Genomic DNA, 18944 nt, shown 5'->3' with positions numbered 1-18944 from the left:
ATCTACCAGGCCAGGTGTGCGGTTCACCCCTGTAATCCCATCTATTTTGGAGGCCAAGGTGGGAGGATTGCATGAGCCCAGGAATTCAAGATCAATGTAGGCAACATAGAGAGACCTTGTCTCTACAAATAAAAAAACCCACAACCCTATCTGCCAGGTACTATTTCATCAGGGGCCTGCTCTTTGCCAAGTAATGGCAACCTAATATACACGAACATGCATGGCGCTAGTGCTGCAGCTTACGGAAAACATTCCTGCCTCAACATAAGATCAGGAATTTATGAAAGGACCCCAGATGGGGTGGGACTAGTGTGAGTTCCAAACGTTTTTAAATTTAGAGAAACTGATTTTGAAATGTGCAAGTACACTCTGAAGCACTGAGGGTGTGCTCGGAAGCAAGAATGCACCAAGTGGGGGACAGATGCCCACAGGAGAGGCCCGTCCCAGCACCAGCCACTTGTGACGTCACACGTGCCTGTGATGTAAGCTGGCTGGAGAACCGATGGGGGCCACCCCCCAACTCCAGTTGTGGGTTACCACCAGGGGCCAGTGTGATCGGATATCCTAATTACAAAAAGGAAGTCAGAAATCTGGATTGTTACGAGAAATGCTAGGTTTCTATTTTTTTATTTTTATTTTATTTTTATAGACAGAGTCTCCCTCTGTTGCTCAGGCTGGAGGGCCGTGGTGTGGTCATCACTCACTGGAACCTTGAACTCCTGAGCTCAAGGGGTCTTCTCATCTCAGCCTCTGAAGCAGTTGGGATGACAGGGGCATGCCACCAGCCAGCTAGTTTTTTTTTCATTTTCTATAGAGATGGGGTCTCACTATATTGCCCAGGTGGATCTTAAACTCCTGGGCTGGTGATCCTCCTACCTTGGCCCCCCAAAGTGCTGGGATTACAGGCGTGAGCCACTGCACCCAGCCTGGTTTCTAATTTTTAAGTGCTAGGTTATTTAAACAAACAAAACACTGTGAACAAAGCAAGGTATCTCTGAGCTGAGCTCATGGGCCTTTAAGGTCTGGACCTGTATCAGGTTGGGGCAGACTCAGGGATAGAATGAAAATCAGGATGAAATCAGTTAAGACCATGAAAACAAAAATGGATGGAAATCCCACATTGGGTGGAAGGCCAGGTTATGAGAACAGGGCTCGCTAGATGAGTGCTTGACAGGCCAAAAAAAACCAGAAGGAAGAACAGCTGGGCCAGGTTTAAACAGCCATCCCATAGCCTGCACGCCAAACCCAGGAGGGATCAATGGGAATTCCCTCCTTCACCAGATGGCCGCCACACACCTGCTCCAGCCCAGGCACTACTCAGATGCCTGGGGTATGGTACAGGAGGAGGCAGAGAAAATGCTAGGCCCCACGGAGCTTGTGCTCTACTGAAGAAGTATACCAGTCAGCAAATAAACAAGAAAACACAGATAGCAAGGAGGATGCCGCAGAGAATTAAAACAGAGGAATAAAAAGAGAGACCCGGACAGCTACTTCAGATGGGTGTTCAGGAGAAGCCTCAGAGGGAGACTCGTTTGGGCTGGGACCAAGTGACGAGGACCTAGCCGCGCAGAGATCCAAGGGAAAAGCACTGTAATGACAGAGCACAGCCTCGACGGGCTTGGGGCACTGCTTGGTCAGGTTAGAGGACTGACGACTCTTCACGTTCTCAGGCTTCTTGCATCTTTGTGCAAACTTTTCCCTCTCAACAAAATCTGCCTCCCAATTCCAACGGACAAAACCCTTCATCTTTCAGCACTGATTTCAGCGTTGACCTCCTTCATGAAATCTTTTCTGCATCTGCCCACAGGCTGTTCCTGCTGCCCTGCACACCTCAGAGCTTTCCATTCTGAGGCCAGTACCCCACACTGCACCCTGCTCTAGAGGTCTGATGCCATGTTGGTTTTGTTTTTTAAACGAAATCAATGCCATTCAGTCAAAACATGTGTAAGGAACGTATACCATGGGTTCTCCACCTCATCACTGACCTTTTGGGCAGTACACTGTGAAGTACTCAGCAGCATCCCTGGCCCCTCCCCACCAAGCTGTGACAACCAAAAATGTCTCCAGACATTGCCAAATGTCCCCTAAAGGGCAAATCACCTCCAGTGGAGAACCACTGACTTAGATTATTAATATATCATACAACTTTAAAACCCAAGCTTTATCGATTTAGCTCCAAAGCCACATTTTACAAAGATTCATCTCTAGCAAACCGTCCCATCCAATCTGTTAGTAAGTATATTTGAAAGCCTTACCATGGTTTTTTCTCTTCCTTCAGCTAGTTTCCTCTTTTTATGGATGTGTTTATTACGATCAATTTCTACATCACCATACACGTTCGATACATCTTCGAGAAGAACCAGTGGAACTTGGCTCGGGGCATTAGGACCTAAGGATGGGGAAAAACACCAACACTTACAAATGCAGCAAGGAGGCCAGGCGCGGTGGCTCATGCCTATAATCCCAGCACTTTGGGAGCCTGAGGTGGGTGGATTGCCTGAGCTCGGGAGTTTGAAACCAGCCTGGGCAACATGGCGAAACCCTGTCTCTACTAAAAATACAAAACATTAGCCAGGTATGGTGGCAGCGCCTGTAGTCGCAGCTACGCGGGAGGCTGAGGCAGGAGAATTGCTTGAACTCGGGAGGCGGAGGTTGCAGTGAGCCGAGATCACACCGCTGCACTCCAACCTGGGCAACAGAGCAAGACTTAAAAAATAAATAAATAAACAAATAAATAATTTAAAAATGCAGCTAGGAAAAGAACACTTAAAACAAGGGAGAAGCTTACTCAACTGTCATGACAAAAGTCATTAAAAATATGTTCAGTGTGATCTCAGTTAGGTAAACAAACAAGTAGATGCACATAGAAAAAAAAGACTGTAAAGATATATACCAAATTGTTAAAGACTTCCTGGCAGTAGTGGAATACAAGTGACAGTTCCTTCTTTGTATTTGTTATGTATCTGCAAATTTTTTATAATGATCATGAGTCATTAAAGTACCATAAAAAGACTACCAAATTATACTTACATTGTAGTTACAAATTCCAAACAAAATCTAAATATATGTGATATTATAAGGCAATACATAAAAACAAATGCTGTATTATATTGGAAGGATTGTGGGTGATTTCACTCATTTCTATTTTTTAAATTTTCTACAGTATATTTATGCATACACTCTATCTATATAAAATGGATATTTTACTGAATAAATATTTGCCTATTGTGATGTCTTCATGAAATCTACTTAAATATGTTGTTACATCTACTGGTTTTTTCTTTTCTTTTTTTTTTTTTTTTTTTTAAGATGGAGTCTTGCTCTGTCGCCCAGGCTGGAGGCAGAGGCTCAGCTCACTGGAGCCTCTGCCTACTGGGTTCAGGCGATTCTCCTGCCTCAGCCTCCCAAGTAGTTGGGATTACAGATGCTCTCAATCATGCCCGGCTAATATTTGTATTTTTAGTAGAGATGGGGTTTCACCATATTGGCCAGGCTGGTCTCAAACTCCTGACCTCATGATCCGCTGGCCTCACCTCCCAAAGTGCTGGGATTACAGGCGTGAGCCACCGCGCCCAGCCTGCTGTTATTTTCAAAATAGTGGCATTTGATATCTGTATTTAGTTGTGCAGTACTATTATGCCCTTTGATATAGAAACTTTTAATGAAACATACTTACATAAAAACTACCAATTAAGCCAAACTAAACAAAACCAAATCACCAACTATAAAAAGGACTGGTACTGCCCCAGTTATTCGGATCCAACAATAATGGATAAACACTTTCATCTTCCTTACCATCCCCACAGTATGAACCGGCTTTTTGGACACTCTAAAATTTTCAAACCAACCTTGGAAGAGAGACGGCTGTATGCTGTTGACATATTGGAACGCATTCTTAAAGAAGACCAGCATGGTGGAATACACCACTTGGTTTTTATATTTCGCATGTGCTTCACTATCAAAGTTGTTCATGTATCTGCAGAGATCCTTCATTCTATGCAAAATATCTCCATAGCTTCTAAAAAAGAAGACATGATGAAACTTACTCGATTACTCTACGTTGGTCAGCAAAAAGTCTAAAAGAAAGCTCTGGTGGTACCGTTACATGTACCAAATGTTGCTCTAGGCATGGAAAACTATTCTTTATTGTCCAAGATAAATGGTAACGTTTCCCTTCTGAATTAGGGTGGTGATCAAGAGTTCATGACACAAACATGCTAAATAGCTTTTCTCTGAAGTAGCAAGGAGAGGTTCAAACACAACATCGTCTTAAGAGTTCATATTTCAGTAAGAAATCTGTTTGTTTTTTTTTTTCTTTTTTGGAGACAGTGTCTCACTCTGTCGCCCAGACTGGAGTGCAATGGTGTGATCTTGGCCTATTGTAGCCTTTGCCTCCCGGCGAAGTGATTCTCTCACCTCAGCCTCCCAAGTAGCTGGGACTACAGGCACGCACCACCATGCCTGGATAATTTTTGTATTTTTAGTAGACATGGGGTTTCATCATGTTGGCCAGGCTGGTCTCAAACTCCTGACCTCAAGTGATCTGCCCACCTCAGCCTCCCAAAGCACTGGGATTACAGGTGTGAGCCACTGTGCCCAGCCAGAAATCTTTTGATAAAATGAAAAACCATCCTCTTTTGCATAAGTATTGAGTGTCACAAAATTTGCCCAAAAACTATACCTATGCATTACACAGTTTTAAAAAGCATGTTTTTGTTTTTATAAGGATCCAAAAGAATCAATAGGCAATTCTGGAAATAAGCTATTTATTACCGTCTTCCTTTATCCATCTGCCATTCACATCTCATTCCAACAACATTTAAAATCTTAAACAACCTCTCCCAAGGGTCCACGATCTGGGATGATTTTTCAGTCAGCCCTTCTATTATATACTTCTGAGAGCTACGTTTGCTAGGTGACATTAAATCAGATGTATCCTGGGCACCTGAGATGGAAGAAAAAAGGAACCTACAATTAACATTACGACTTATTGTTGATGTGGTACCTGATAAAGAAAGTCTGACTCCCCATGAAAACGCACAGAGCACAGAATTCCAACACATTTATGTTTTGCTCAAGGACCACCAACAGGCCACTGGTATAAGCAAGAAGTAATTTCCACTACTTCATCATGATACATGTATAATGTTCCATGCAATAATGTTACAGCTCAGCCAGAAGACTGTTTTGATCAAGGGGTGGCACTGCTTCCAGAAAAGCCTCATCTTTTAACTCTAGTATTTTTTTCTAGATACCATCTTTTGAAACACTCCCAAACTGGTAAGTATCCAGAGGAGAATAATCAGAACATTGAGGGGTTTCTGAATTTGCAATTTTACTAAAGCCTATTTAAATAAAAGTACAGGATATTCCTCCTTACCTTGATGCTGATTTTCTGTTTGAGTAGATCTAGTGACATAATTGATATAAAATTCAGCTGCTTTGTTCAAGTACTTATATAATAAATTGGCAGGCAGTCGAACATCATGGTTGTTAATTATTAGAGGAAGGACATCACAAACTGTTGGAGGAAAAAAAGAAGAAATAAATTAATTAGGTTGTCTACCCTAGAGTTCCAACAGATACAAAAGCTTTTAGAGTTCATTTGATGTAGTATCTAAAATATATAGGGGGAAAATCCCTTATGACTCATGTATTCAAAATGTGCTGTGCAGAGAGACACCAGTAGCTGGAGTCAGGGAGGAAACACACGGGCAGTTCTACGCTGTGGGTGAGGGTGCAGTTCTTCCATTGAATTCAGATGCTTCTTTATTATTATGCTTCATACTTACATATACAGTTATCATATTCTTTCAGAGGTATCAGATCTTACATAACGGAAGTTTAGAAGTTGTTTAAAATGCCTTTTTTTTTTGAGACAGAGTCTCGCTCTGTCACCAGGCTGGAGTGCAGTGGCATGATCTCTGCTTACTGCAACATCCACCTCCCGGGTTCAAGCAATTCTCCTGCCTCAGCCTGCCTAGTAGCTGGGACTACAGGCATGCAACACCATGCCCAGCTAATTTTTGTAGTTTTAGTAGAGACAGGGTTTCACCATGTTGGCCAGGATGGTCTCGATCTCTTGACTTCATGATCCACTCACCTCAGCCTCCCTAAGTGCTAGGATTACAGGCATGAGCCACCATGCCTAGCTAAAATGCTTTCTAAATAAAAAAAAAGAACTTAAATGCCATAACACATAGAGCTCCTTTGCCTTCCATATATGAGCTTTTCCTTGAACCAACACTTACCCCAGCATATTAACTTACCATAGAAGTAATAGAGAATACAATTTTCCTTACCAAATAATTTTCTAAAGCAGTTCACAGGAGATTCTTGTTCTTCAATAGTTTCAGCCTCTAACAGTGCCTCCCCAAGGCCAACCTATTTCAAAACAAAATTAATCATTTAAATGTGTTACAGCGTAAGTTGTCAGAACTATATATTTTTTTTTTTTTTTTTTTTTTTACTTATCACAGTTTGTGTAATCGAACTTATCTGAGAAACAAATAATCACGTTTTAAAGACTAGAAAGTAAAAGAATGCACCAGCCACACACCCTAGAAGGCCAAATTCACCTGAACATCTGACCACTCTGTCTTGGTTATTCTCTTCAGAATTAGCAAAATTCTAATTAATGATTAATAAGAATTAACAAAATGTCTATAGAAATGTAAAGGAAGCACTGGAACTGGAGGCAGAGATTTTCTAAGAAATAAAGAAACTAGAGTTTATTCTCTACATGAAGATGTATCAACATAGACAAAACGTATCATGTTCAAGATAAGTTCTCAGGAGTAGCCAGTCATACAGTCTGGCGTAGACTGGGCAGAAAGGTCAGAGTTTTAAGGCTACCTTTCCATTGCTGATGCCCTAGCGTAGGAGACAGTCCCTTACCCAAATCCACCAAGACATTGGTATCAGCTTCCTTGTGACCACACAGGGATGCCTCATAGGAGTGGAAAAGTGCGAAAGATAACATCACACAGGTTAAAGGTCACAGTTATGACCAGAAAGTGTGCTGGGCTGAACAGTGTCTCCCAAATTCATATCCCCCCAGAACCTCAGAATGTGATCTCATATATATCTTAACATTTTTTAAAAAAAAAGTGCCCTTGGCTGGGCGTGGTGGCTCAAGCCTGTAATCCCAGCACTTTGGGAGGCCGAGACAGGCGAATCACGAGGTCAGGAGATCGAGACCATCCTGGCTAACACAGTGAAACCCCGTCTCTACTAAAAAAATACAAAAAAAAACTAGCCGGGCGAGGTGGCAGGCGCCTATAGTCCCAGCTACTCGGGAGGCTGAGGCAGGAGAATGGCATAAACCCGGGAGGTGGAGCTTGCAGTGAGCCGAGATCCGGCCACTGCACTCCAGCCTGGGGGACAGAGTGAGACTCCGTTTCAAAAAAAAAAAAAAAAAAAAAAGTGCCCTTGTACATATAATTAATTAAGATGAGGTCATAGTGGATTAGAAAGGCCCTCAATCCAATGACTAGCATCCTTATAACACGGCCATGTATACACATCTGTAATCCCAGCTACTCAGGAGGCTGAGGCGTGAGAATTACTTGAACCCAGGAGGCAGAGGCTGCAGTGAGCCAAGACCATGCCACTGCACTGCTGCCTGGGCAACAGAGCAAGACTCTGCCTCAAAAACAAACAAACAAACAAAAAACAAGAAAAGACCATGTAAAGACACAGGCACAAAAGAAAGATCATGTGATGATGGAGGAGAAATTGGAGGAGTGATGCAGCTGCCAGCCAGGGAATGCCAAGGAGTACTGACAACCATCAGAAGCCAGGGAAAGGTAAAGAAAGAGTCTTCCCCAGAGCCTTCAGAGGGAACACGGCTCTGCCGACACCTGGCTTTTAGACTTTTAGCTTCCAGAATTGTGAGAGTCTTTCTGTTGTTTTAAGCTACCCAGTTTGTGGTACTTTGTTATGGCCACCCTAGGAGACTAACACAAGCAGGTAAGGAAATGATTAACCAGGGCCAGATGCCAGAAAAATGGCATGGGAAAGAATAAGCCACAGAGTATGAACCAATCGAATGAACGGTTTGAATCCTGACACCTCACTGGCTACGGGAAGTTACTAAAACATGAAATGCTCAGTTTCGTCATCTGTAAAGTGGGATACTATTTACTTCAGGGGGTTTAGGAAGATAGGAGATACCTAGCACTTACCCATGCCTGCCAATAGCACTCAATAATTATTATAGATGAAGGGCAGGAATAGAATGAAAACAGTCTCCATAGGGCAGAAGCACAGGAAAAACACATCTGTTAAAAGACTATAAACTGTACCCTAAATTCAAAAGCACATTGTAGAATACAATGGAAAAAGATTACTTTTTACCATACGGATTGCAAATAAATAGTACTGTCAGAGCTTGGTAACTTTTCTGATAAAACAGCTTCTCCTGGAAACTTATAAAATTTGGTAAAAAGAATGTCCATTGAGCTTTACTAACAAAGAACCTTTTATTTCAGTTCAGTCTTAACCAGTGCTCTTCAGAAACTTCTGCTTTGTAGCTCCTCACCATACCGATGAATCTGTTGATGACCCACTGTATTTTATATTAAGAGAAGGGGAAGAATAAAATCTCACCCCATGTTGCACCACTGTTTCAGGGAAGCGCCTCAAAAGTAGAAGCAACATTTCTGATCGTTCTAACGTGTTGAAGCATTGTTCCGTGACCTTTAGTAACATTTCACACTGGACCCGACCAGGCAGAGTTTCAAATAAACCTGTACGAAACATATTTCACTTTTAAAAGTTTCTTGCGGACAGCAAAGACTGCAGCAAAAGTGCTGAGTAAGGCATTTTCATGTACAGAACAGTAAACACTACATGTGAAATCAACGTGGTTAAGTTTCACCTACAATCTGGCGGCCTTTTGGGGCCAATAGTATCTGGCACAGGATGTTTGCTGAATAATGGTAAAATATTTGGCAGACTGATCAAATTCAAAAAATAGTGACGTATGTGAATGGTCACAAGAATGCCTGTTGCAGGCTGAGATAGACAGCATGTGCTTTTTAAAGCTGAAATGACCTAAACACCTACTTGCTATTTTACGTAGAATTTGAAATCTTTGATCGACTACAGCAACATGGAGAAGTTTAAAGAGGAAGCTTCTAAATTACTAAAAGCTTCTCTCCTGTTTTGTGGAGAGCTGGTTAATCTATAGCTGCTATCTGGTTACTGTAAAACCTGTTAAAAATATATACAATTAATTCTTTGTCTCACTGACAAATCCATATCCTTTAAAGAAGCTTAAAGCGTTCTAAGCAAATCAAGGAACTGAGTGACATTATTATAGACTTTGGTTGCCAAGAATAAAACATACATATGGTTATCAATACCCCAGGTGTGACTTTTTTGTGTGTGAAATTACTATCTATGATTTGGTATTCCAGAAATGGTAACTTATACACCATTATTCTTACTTCTTAAGAATTGGGTTTGTTTGTCCTGTGAATCATTCCTTAATGCTGATGTAATAATGCTGATTTCTCTCCACACCACCGGCTGGTCTGGGAAATTCACAAACCTATTTTTAAAATAAATACATTAAATTAAAATGTCAAAGTCTATACAGTATCCAAAAGAAAAAACATTAGCATTTGGTGAAAAAGTTTCCTTTATTCCAAGTGAATGCTTAGACGTGCCAAAACAAACCAAAATAAAAATGTAAAAATAAGAATTATTTGATTTATAAAAATGAGAGTACTCACATAAGTCTTTAGTGGGATTTATAGGTGAAAAGACAAGAAACCATAATATAGAAAGAAATCCTAAAAGTCAACAAGAATAAAACAAACTATTCGAAAGAAAAAATAGGCAAAAGCAAATCACAGAATACACACAGCCAAAGAAAACAGTTGAAATAATACTGAATCTTAGTACGAGTAGTACATATTTTTTTAAAAAAACAGCAAGATACCATTTTCTCCTATCACAGTGGTAGGAACTAAAAGGAGACTAATAATATCCAATGTTGGGAAGGGCATGGGAAAACACATTCTTTATATACCATTGGTGGTAATGTAGATTGGGATCACCCGTTTTGGAGAGTAATTTCATAGTGTATCAAACTTTCAAATGCGCATAACCTTTAACTATGAAAATGTCTTAGAATCTATTCCACAGAAAAACACCAAAATATGACTAAAAAATTGTTGACACACTGAACACAATTTCAAATAATTTAAAACTATCTATTTAAATGTCTACCAAGAAAAGAGTGGCTACGAAATCCTACAAAGGCATGAAAAGGAATGCAGTGGATCTCCATATACTGATATGGGAAGGGATCCATTACAGTGAGTAAAGGAAACACGCTGCAGAGCAAGGGTCGTATGGTCCCACTTTTGTCACCTCTTCCCCCCAAAAACCTATTTATGTATTATGTATATATGTATAGATAGACTGCCTACAAAACTTAATTCTGGTTGAGTTTAGGAGGCACTTTCACTTTTTTTATCTCTATAAGAAGTAGTGTTTGAATTTTTGCAATGAGCACATATTCTTTCTAGAATAAATTATGGAACAGAAGTTTTAACAAGGATAAAACATAAGAATAACAATTAAACTCTTCTGCAAAAGCCATGTCAGCAATTTATGGCAGACCTGGACTCCTTACTAGGTTTGCTTTACGTATCGAAGATGTAGATGAACTTGAAGATCTTCCCCCAATTCCCACTTCTGCAGACAGAAACAAAACCTCATGGAGAGATGCAGTGCAGTAAAAGTGATGACAAGCGTCCCACTCACATGTCGTACAGCAGCCTCCCGGCGGTGGCGGTCCTCTCTGCATTCCGCTCGATGGTGTACATCTCATACTGCAACACACATCGGGTACCCTGGTCATTCACCCCTGCCTGGAAGGCTTCCAGCTCATCCAGCATCTCTCATTGGCCCTCCCGCGGGAAGGGAGGGCCTGAGAGTGAAGCTCCGCCTGGACCGCCACATATATGGCAGCCTTGTCATTCGGCTTAGAGTGGGACCCTGGGGTTCACTTGCAAACTCAGGCTCCCAGGATTAAGTGGAATAATGTTTCCAAAGTCGTTGGCACTGAACAAACGGCTGCCATTATGATGAATGAACGAGCGAATGGCTTTTTGCTAGTGGCGATCATGTGCTGTCTAGGCCAGATGGCAAGCAGGGCCCCAGGGACCCAAGCGCACCCGACCTCAAGCGGGGTCGGCCGTCTCTCAAGTGGTGGGGAGAGGGCTCCTGGAAGGTGTAGGAGCAAGGCGGGTGAAAGGTGTAGAAGCAATGCGTAGGATGGGAGGGGAGAGAAGAGGGAGTGGGAGGGGAGAAAAGAGGGGGCCGGGCAGGAGGCGGATGCCCCCAGGCAGGCGCAGCTCTGGACCCGGGCAGCCGGAGCGCGCACCTCCCCGCAGGGCGGCCGCATGCACTGCCGGGACCTCACCTGGATGTTAAAGTCTGCGGGGTAGAGGCTGCGGGCCGTGATCAGCCACGCCTTGGCTGCCCACAGGTCCTGCGGCACCAACTCCCGGGCTCGCTGCACCAGGAACTCGCAGTCCCCCTGGGCCGACATGACGCGGGCGCTCTCCAGCCGCCAGCCCGAAGCGGCGGGAACGTCCGGCTCTGGACACTCAGCCGCCACCGTAGCCACTGCCGCCACCGCGGGGGAGGCTACTGCGCATGTCTGGAGGCGCTCGGAGGCCCGCAGAGTGGATCGGGAAAGCTTTTCCGGGTTTTACGAGCCGTCGCCTCCCCTTGGCTCCTCGTTACCGCCCGGTCCCCTCCTCTTCTGCGAAGCCAGAGCATTTGAACCGCTTCCAGGTCACCTCCAAAATGCGGAGAAGTGGATTTTCATTCCTGCGGGCTGCAGCGTGACCCTGGTGAAGTCAGGGAGCATGCGCGGGAGCGGGCAGGCGCTAGGCCACTTCGCCATTTCCATCCTCTCTGGGGATTGCTCAGTTTAGCGGGGGCGGGAGCGCGGGCGGGAGCGCGGGCGGGAGCGCGGGCGGGAGCGCGGGCGGGAGCGCGGGCGGGAGCGCGGGCGGGGGCGGGGCGGGGCGACTGGCGGTCCCGGGGGAGGGGCGGTTCCTGGGCGTCCCCGCGGCGTGGAAGGCTGGGAAGAAGTTTGAGAGGAGCAGCAGAGAGTGTGGGGGAGGCGGCGGAAAGCAGACACCACCCGGGCCGGCCTGAAACGCCTTCCCCGGGGGGCGCTGCCTGCGACTCACTCCCCGGGCTTCGATGTACGCGAAAACTCCTGGGGCTGATGAGGGTGATCGTGCAAAGCATGAGCTCGGGGGTTCCTTCTCTTTACGAAATCCTCCACGTTTTATTATTTCACCTTTATTCGCCGGTTTCTCCAACAAACGTTTATTGAGCAAGGAAGTACTTCGAAAGCGCTTTGGTGGATGCCGTGCGTGAGAGCTGCAAAGATGACTAAATCCCTGACCCAGCAAGGGTTTTTTAATGTTTTAAGTGTTCTCGACATGAAACCCACAGAAAGATAACTACGCTATTATTATAATTATCTCCTCCAGCCAGAATCAACGTCTTTTTCACCAAAACTCCAGATTTGTTTTTCATGTAGGAGATGAAAAACACCTAAGAGATTCTCCCATCTAAGAGATTCTCCTGCCTCAGTCTCGAGTAGCAGGGATTACAAGTGTCCACCACCACGCGCAAGCCCGGCTAATTTTTGTATTTTTAGTAGAGATGGGGTTTCACCCTGCTGACCTGGCTGGTCTGGAACTCCTGACCCCAGGTGATCCGCCCGCCTCTGCCTTCCAAAGTGCTGAAATTACAGGCATGAGCCACCGCGTTGGGCTTCAAAGCACTGTTTAATATCCCCTAATTATGCACAGAACAGCGTTGTAACTGTGTGATTATCGGCCAGGATTACTCAGTGATATCATTATTTGGGCCTTGTAGAATAGAAGAAAGTAGAAAATTGGATTTAAACAGAGAGCAGGATAATTTTGATCTTATAAAGTGTAGAGCATCAAAGCAGATTGCTAGCTTGAATTTTTAAAATTATTTCAATGATGTTAATATATGAAGTGTAAGAATTTTCAACTGGTAAAAACGACTGATTTGGTCATTAAACTTTCTGATTTTGGTCTTTACCAAAAATAAAAAAACTCCACACTTGTTCCTGAGCCTAGTGTTTTGTGGATTAACAATTGTAAATTAAGACTTTAAATTTAGAGGCTAAATAAGGAAATTCTGTTTTTGTTTGTTTGTTTGTTTTTGAGACAGTCTCGCTCTGAAATCCAGGCTGCCACTAAGTGTGGCGGCTGGATCATGGATCACTGCAACCTTGACCTCCAAGCCTGAAGCCATCCTCCTGCCTCAGCCTCTGGAGTAGCTGGGACTAAAGGTGTGTGCCATCACATCCGGCTAATTTACAAATTTTTTTTAGAGACGGAGTCTCCCTATGTTGCCCAGGCTGGTCTTGAACTCCTGGGCTCAAGTGATCCTCCTGCTTCAGCCTCCCAACATGCTGGGATTACAGGTGTGAGCCACTGCGCCCAGCCTCTGTATGTATTTTAGATGCCAACCTTGAGAGGGCCTCTAGACTTTTTGGCAGAATACAACGTCAGGTTTGTGGTTATGTAGTCAGCTTCTTGATTTTGAATGCTCCCCAGCTAAACATTTCTCCTACAGTGTCATGCTGGCATCTCAAAGTACGGAAGGGAGGTACCACACCAAGTGAGTTTATATCTTTTGGCCTACTTGCTGTGAGCTTGACTCACTGGAGACTCGAGGCACCTAGCTCATGTTCTTCTCCATAACAACTCTTTTTTTTTTTCTTTTCTTTTTTTATTATTTTTGAGACAGAGTTTTGCTCTTATTGCCCAGGCTAGAGTGCAGTGGTGCAGTCTCAGCTCACTACAACCTCCACCTTCCCGTTTCAAGTGATTCTTCTGCCTCAGCCTCCCAAGTCGCTGGGATTATAGGTGCCCGCCACCATGCCCAGCTAATTTTTTTTTTTTTTTGTATTTTTAGTAGAGTCAGGGTTTCACATGTTGGTCAGGCTGGTCTTGAACTGCTGACCTCGTGATCCACCTGCCTTGGCATTCCAAAGTGCTGGGATTACAGGTGTGAACCACCGCGCCGGCTCTTGACAACTTCTAAGTCACATAAAATGCCCTCCATCCAGCACCCGGCTTCAATTTCCATGAGCTCAGTTCAGTGATTTGGATTAAACTCTACATTGCTTTTCACCTTCCACTTCAAAATCTTCAAACTCCAAGTTTCCTCACATAACCTCTTAACTTCCCTGCCCTCGACTCCCTCCTTGGTTCTTTTTAATAATTTCCTCCTTTCCCTTCTCCCTGATTTTACCTTCATGGGCCTCTATCCCCTTGACACCTACATTTTCCTCTGAGTGTGTCTGCCATCTTTTGGGCTTATTCCTGTCCCACTCATGCTAAACTCTGTGCTCAGACATTCAATATGTTCATGTCTTTGCCTTCTTCTCCTGCCACTGTATCCACCTTTTTTTTATTTTTTTTTTATTTTTTTTGAGACAGAGTCTTGCTGTCTCGTCCAGGCTGGAGTGCAGTGGCACAGTCTCAGCTCACTGCAACTGCCTCATCACCAGTTCAAGTCATTATTGGGCCTCAGCCTACCGAGTAGCTGAGATTACAGGCGCACGCCACCACGCCCAGCTAATTATTGTGTTTTTAGTACAGACAAATTTTCGCCATGTTGGCCAGGCTGTTCTCAAACTCCTGGCCTCAAGCCATTCACCCTCCTCAGCATCCCAAACTGCTGGAATTACAGGTATGACCCACCGCGCCTGGCCCTTAAACTCCCAAGTTTGGGCACCACAGTGCTATTTACCTTTCAAGACTGTACATCTGATCATATATGTGTTTTTGTTTTGTTTTGTTTTTAAACAGTGTCTTTCTCTGTCACTCAGGCTGGAGTATAGTGGCATGATCATGGCTGACTGCAGTCTCAACCTCCAGGCCCAAACAATCCTCCCACCTTAGCCTCCCAAGTAGCTGGGACTACAGGCATGTGTTACTACACTTGGCTAATTTTTTTAATTTTTTGTAGCAATAAGGTCTCACAATGTTGCCTAGGCTGGTGGTCTTGAACTCCTAAGCTCAAGCAATCCTCCTGCCTAGGCCTCCCAAAGTGCTGGGATTACAGATATGAGCCAGCACAATGGGCCCAGATAAGTATTTTTTTTTTTTTTTTGAGAGGGAGTCTCACTCTATCACCCAGGCTGAATGGCAGTGGCGTGACAGCTCACTGCAACCTCTGCCTCCCAGGCTCAAGAGATTTTCTTGCCTCAGCCTCCCGAGTATCTGGGACTGCAGGCTTGCACCATCACACCAGGCTAATTTTTGTATTTTTAGTAGAGACGGAGTTTCACCATGTTGGACAGGCTGCTCTGGAACTGCTGACCTCAAGTGATCCACTCACCTCAGCCTCCCAAAGTGCTGGGATTACAGGCATGAGCTAACACACCCGGCCCGTATATGTATTCTTAAAATCCCTTTGATAGTTTCCAGTTGTGCTTCTGTGGGGTTTGCAGCTAGCTCTCTGCCCCATCATTTGCTAGGAGCCTCTACCCAGAAATTTTCAGTTCTTCACATTCATGTGTACTATTTGCTAATATCACCTCTGTCCTGCCTAGAACACTGCCCCCTCCCGGCCTCATTGGGCTAACTGAGTTTCAGATAACGCTTCTCAGGGAAACCTATTCTGCCCCCACCCTCCTCTGTTCCCCAGTCCTTATGCTGTTTCATAACTGACGGTTTACCAGACAGTAAACGCCACCAGGACATGGACCTGACCTGTCTTTTATGCTGTGACTTTCCCAGCCCCTAAAACATGCCTGACACTTATTGATAGCAGGCTAGCAATTTAGCCTAAAAATGTAGGTGAATGTTAAATGTCTTGACCCTTTGCCTACACATTTACATAAAGCCTCTAATTTTATACCAATTTCATTCTGTCTAGTTTCAAGGGATAAAGAGTCCCTTTTGTTCAAGGCCAAAATCCTCACCTGTGCTTCTAATCCCATACCCTTGGCTTCCTTAGAGAATCTGTTATCAGTTATCATCACTCTATAGTTTCTGTCTATTTCTCCTGGTACCTTCCAGTAGAGTATGTGTTTGCGTTGGATTACTGCTGTTTCCCATTGACTACAGTAGATGTCGTGTGGCCTGCTCAGATCGCCTTTGCCGGGCAGTACAACCACTCTCTACTGCTGTCAGTATTGACTGCTAACTGCTCACAACTGCTCCCCTCCATAGAGACCTGCCCTTAGCTTCCTGGACGAGTTAGCCACTCCCAAGGGGGTGATACACAGTAAAAAGATTAGTGACCCTGCTTCAAAGGGGGCAAATGTGTGACATAATTTGTATTTCAAAGTCCTCTCTGGTGGATGGGGCCAAGGCTGGATCTGAGACCACACACATGATCGGCTCTTTCCTCTTCTCTACTCTTCTTCCCTGCTTTGTAGGTTTTTCTTGACAAGTATTTTCTCAATAAATCATGTGCTCCCAGATCCCTGTCTCAGGCACTTCTAGGAAGCCCAAACGAAGACGATAGTTATTACTGGACGGATGTGAGGTGCTTCCATGAATCCTCTTACGTTCCAGATATAGTCCCTCCTGCATCGCTCATGTAACAGCAACTATTTCCCCTTAGTTATCGGGATCAATCATCTGACCAATAAAGTAACCCCTTTCTTTTGCACCTGTTAGTTCCTTAGTATAAGAAGCCCAGGGCCAGGCGCGGTGGCTTACGCCTGTAATCCCAGCACTTTGGGAGACTGAGGCAGGCAGATCATGAGGTAAGGAGATCAAGACCATCCTGGCTAGCACGGTGAAACCCCATCTCTACTAAAAATACAAAAAATTAGCCGCACATGGTGGCACACACCTGTAGTCCCAGCTACTCAGGAGGCTGAGGCAGGAGAATCGCTTGAACCCAGGAGCCAGAGGTTGCAGTGAGCCGAGATTGCACCACTGCACTCCAGCCTGGGCAACAGAGCGAGACTCCGTTTCAAACAAAAAAACAAACAAACAAGAAAAAGGAAGCCCAGATGCTCAGGAGGCAGTTTCACTTCCAATTCAATAGAACCAGGACTGTGAGTCAATTAAACCTCTTTCTTTTGTAAGTTACCCACTCTTGGGCAGTTCTTTACAGCAGTGTAAAAATGGACTAATACAAGCTCCTATTTTATTAGTCAGGGAATGGATGCGAGGATTCTTTTTGCTGGTTGTGAAATGTATCTGTGGGGAAACAATCACAGGATAATTTCCTGTGAGTATCATCGGACCCACTGTCAGATGAGCTTGGACGAAAACACACATCACCTGACCAGTAGGTGAATGTGGTCAAAAGTAATTCAGAGTCAGTATCTGATACCACCAGGAGGCCTGGGTTTTCCATTCCTTTAATGGCCATCACCATGTTAAATGGCTAGAGGTCCCTCTGTGGAAGGCTTTGAGGATGATGTATGGTATGAAATTGTGATTGAGTTGCAGAGTCCTTCCTAAAAGGAATCTAGCCTCCACCTTGGCTAAGGAAGTCTGGACGTATGAACTGACTTCAGTCTGGGAATCGGGTTCTTCCCACAGTGGTCACTCAAGTCAGATATCTGCTCTCTTGGCTTTGGCTTTCTCTGATGTTATAAATCAAGTCATAAATCGGTAGGTTGCCCATCTATTGTATTCCTAGGGCCTTTATGATCCATTAGCTACTGCTGCCAACTCTGAGAGCCAAAATGCTCTAGTTGGCACTGTATCCCTTAGGGTTATTGCCTCTGATGCTCAAATGCTGCCACCTGACTTCTGCTGCGCAGGAATCCTATTTATCCCATTGAAATCAGGAAGCCCAGTTCTATTGCAGTATCTCGTGCCAGCATCTCTGACCCATAGAGGATAGCCAACATAAAAACTTTTATGGATGTTGATGCTTCCTTCAGTAATACATTTCTGGGCCCTCCTGGTGTGTATGGTAGGGGTTGGCTGAGCAGACTGCAGATAATGAATTCCCTCTAACATTTCCATCTCATTAAGCCACGGATATGGTTTGGCTCTGTGTCCCCACCCAAACCTCACCTCAAATTGCAAGTCCCGTAATCCCCATGTGTCAAAGGAGGGACCTGGCAGGAGGTGATTGGATTGTGGGGACAGTTTCCCCCATGCTGTTCTCATGATGAGTATGTTCTCACAAGATCTGATGGTTTTATAGGTGTTTGACAGTTCCTCCTACTCTGTCTCTCTCCCTCTCTCTCTCCTGCTACCTTGTAAGACATGCCTGCTTCCCCTTCCGCCGTGACTGTAAGTTTCCTGAGGCCTCCCCAGGCATGTGGAACTGTGAGTCAATTAAACCTCTTTTATAAATTACCCAGTCTTGGGCATTTCTTTATAGCAGTGTGAGAACTGACTAGTACAGCCACCATACTCGTTTCTCTAAAGTATGCTAGGAAAATTCCAGCATCTGAGTCTAGGCCATGTTTCAGCCTGGCTTGGAGCCATTTGTACTCAATACTCATTTCAGAATCAAGGCAAGAGAGAGATCTGCAATTATTGTAATACATTCAATAGAATTCATAGCGTTTGTGATAAGTAGGGGTGCTGTGTGGAACCTCTGCAAAGGTCTAATAGGAGAATCACACTGTAAGCCCAAAGAGTTTGAGAACAAAAGCATGACCATGTGAAAAGCAGTTTCATGGCTGGGCATGGTGTCTCATGCCTGTAATCTCAGCACTTTGGGAGGCCAAAGTGGAAGGATTGCTTGAGGCCAGGAGTTTGAAAGCAGCCTGGGCAACATAGCAAGACCCATCTCTACAAAAAAAATTTTTTTTAATTAGCTAGATACAGTAGCATGCACTTGTAAGCCCAGTTACTTGGGAGGCTGAGGGAGGAGGCTTGCCTGGGAGTTCAAGGTTGCAGTGAGCTATAATCATGCAACTGCACTCT

The 18944-nt window shown here is 44.4% G+C and overlaps 1 protein-coding gene across 2 annotated transcripts in view; it reads right to left on the bottom strand.

The window, feature by feature from the left end:
• INTS10 (integrator complex subunit 10) overlaps positions 1-11686 on the bottom strand; it is a 34655-nt gene extending 22969 nt beyond the window's left edge. The window contains exons 1-9 of one of the 2 annotated variants that reach the window (XM_007961799.3): positions 11441-11686; positions 10780-10847; positions 9453-9556; positions 8611-8750; positions 6303-6384; positions 5381-5521; positions 4774-4945; positions 3849-4018; positions 2256-2389 (exon numbers count right to left, since the gene is read on the bottom strand). In XM_007961799.3, coding sequence (XP_007959990.1) covers positions 2256-2389; positions 3849-4018; positions 4774-4945; positions 5381-5521; positions 6303-6384; positions 8611-8750; positions 9453-9556; positions 10780-10847; positions 11441-11569 — 1140 coding nt within the window. In that variant the 5' untranslated portion in view covers positions 11570-11686. The remainder of the gene's footprint in view (positions 1-2255; positions 2390-3848; positions 4019-4773; positions 4946-5380; positions 5522-6302; positions 6385-8610; positions 8751-9452; positions 9557-10779; positions 10848-11440) is intronic. The other variant, XM_007961800.3, reaches the window with a different exon arrangement.
• Positions 11687-18944: the final 7258 nt, after the last annotated feature.

Source organism: Chlorocebus sabaeus, chromosome 8, assembly GCF_047675955.1.
Source record: "Chlorocebus sabaeus isolate Y175 chromosome 8, mChlSab1.0.hap1, whole genome shotgun sequence".
Classification (NCBI taxonomy): Eukaryota; Metazoa; Chordata; class Mammalia; order Primates; family Cercopithecidae; genus Chlorocebus; species Chlorocebus sabaeus.
This window is presented reverse-complemented; position numbering and strand designations above follow the sequence as displayed.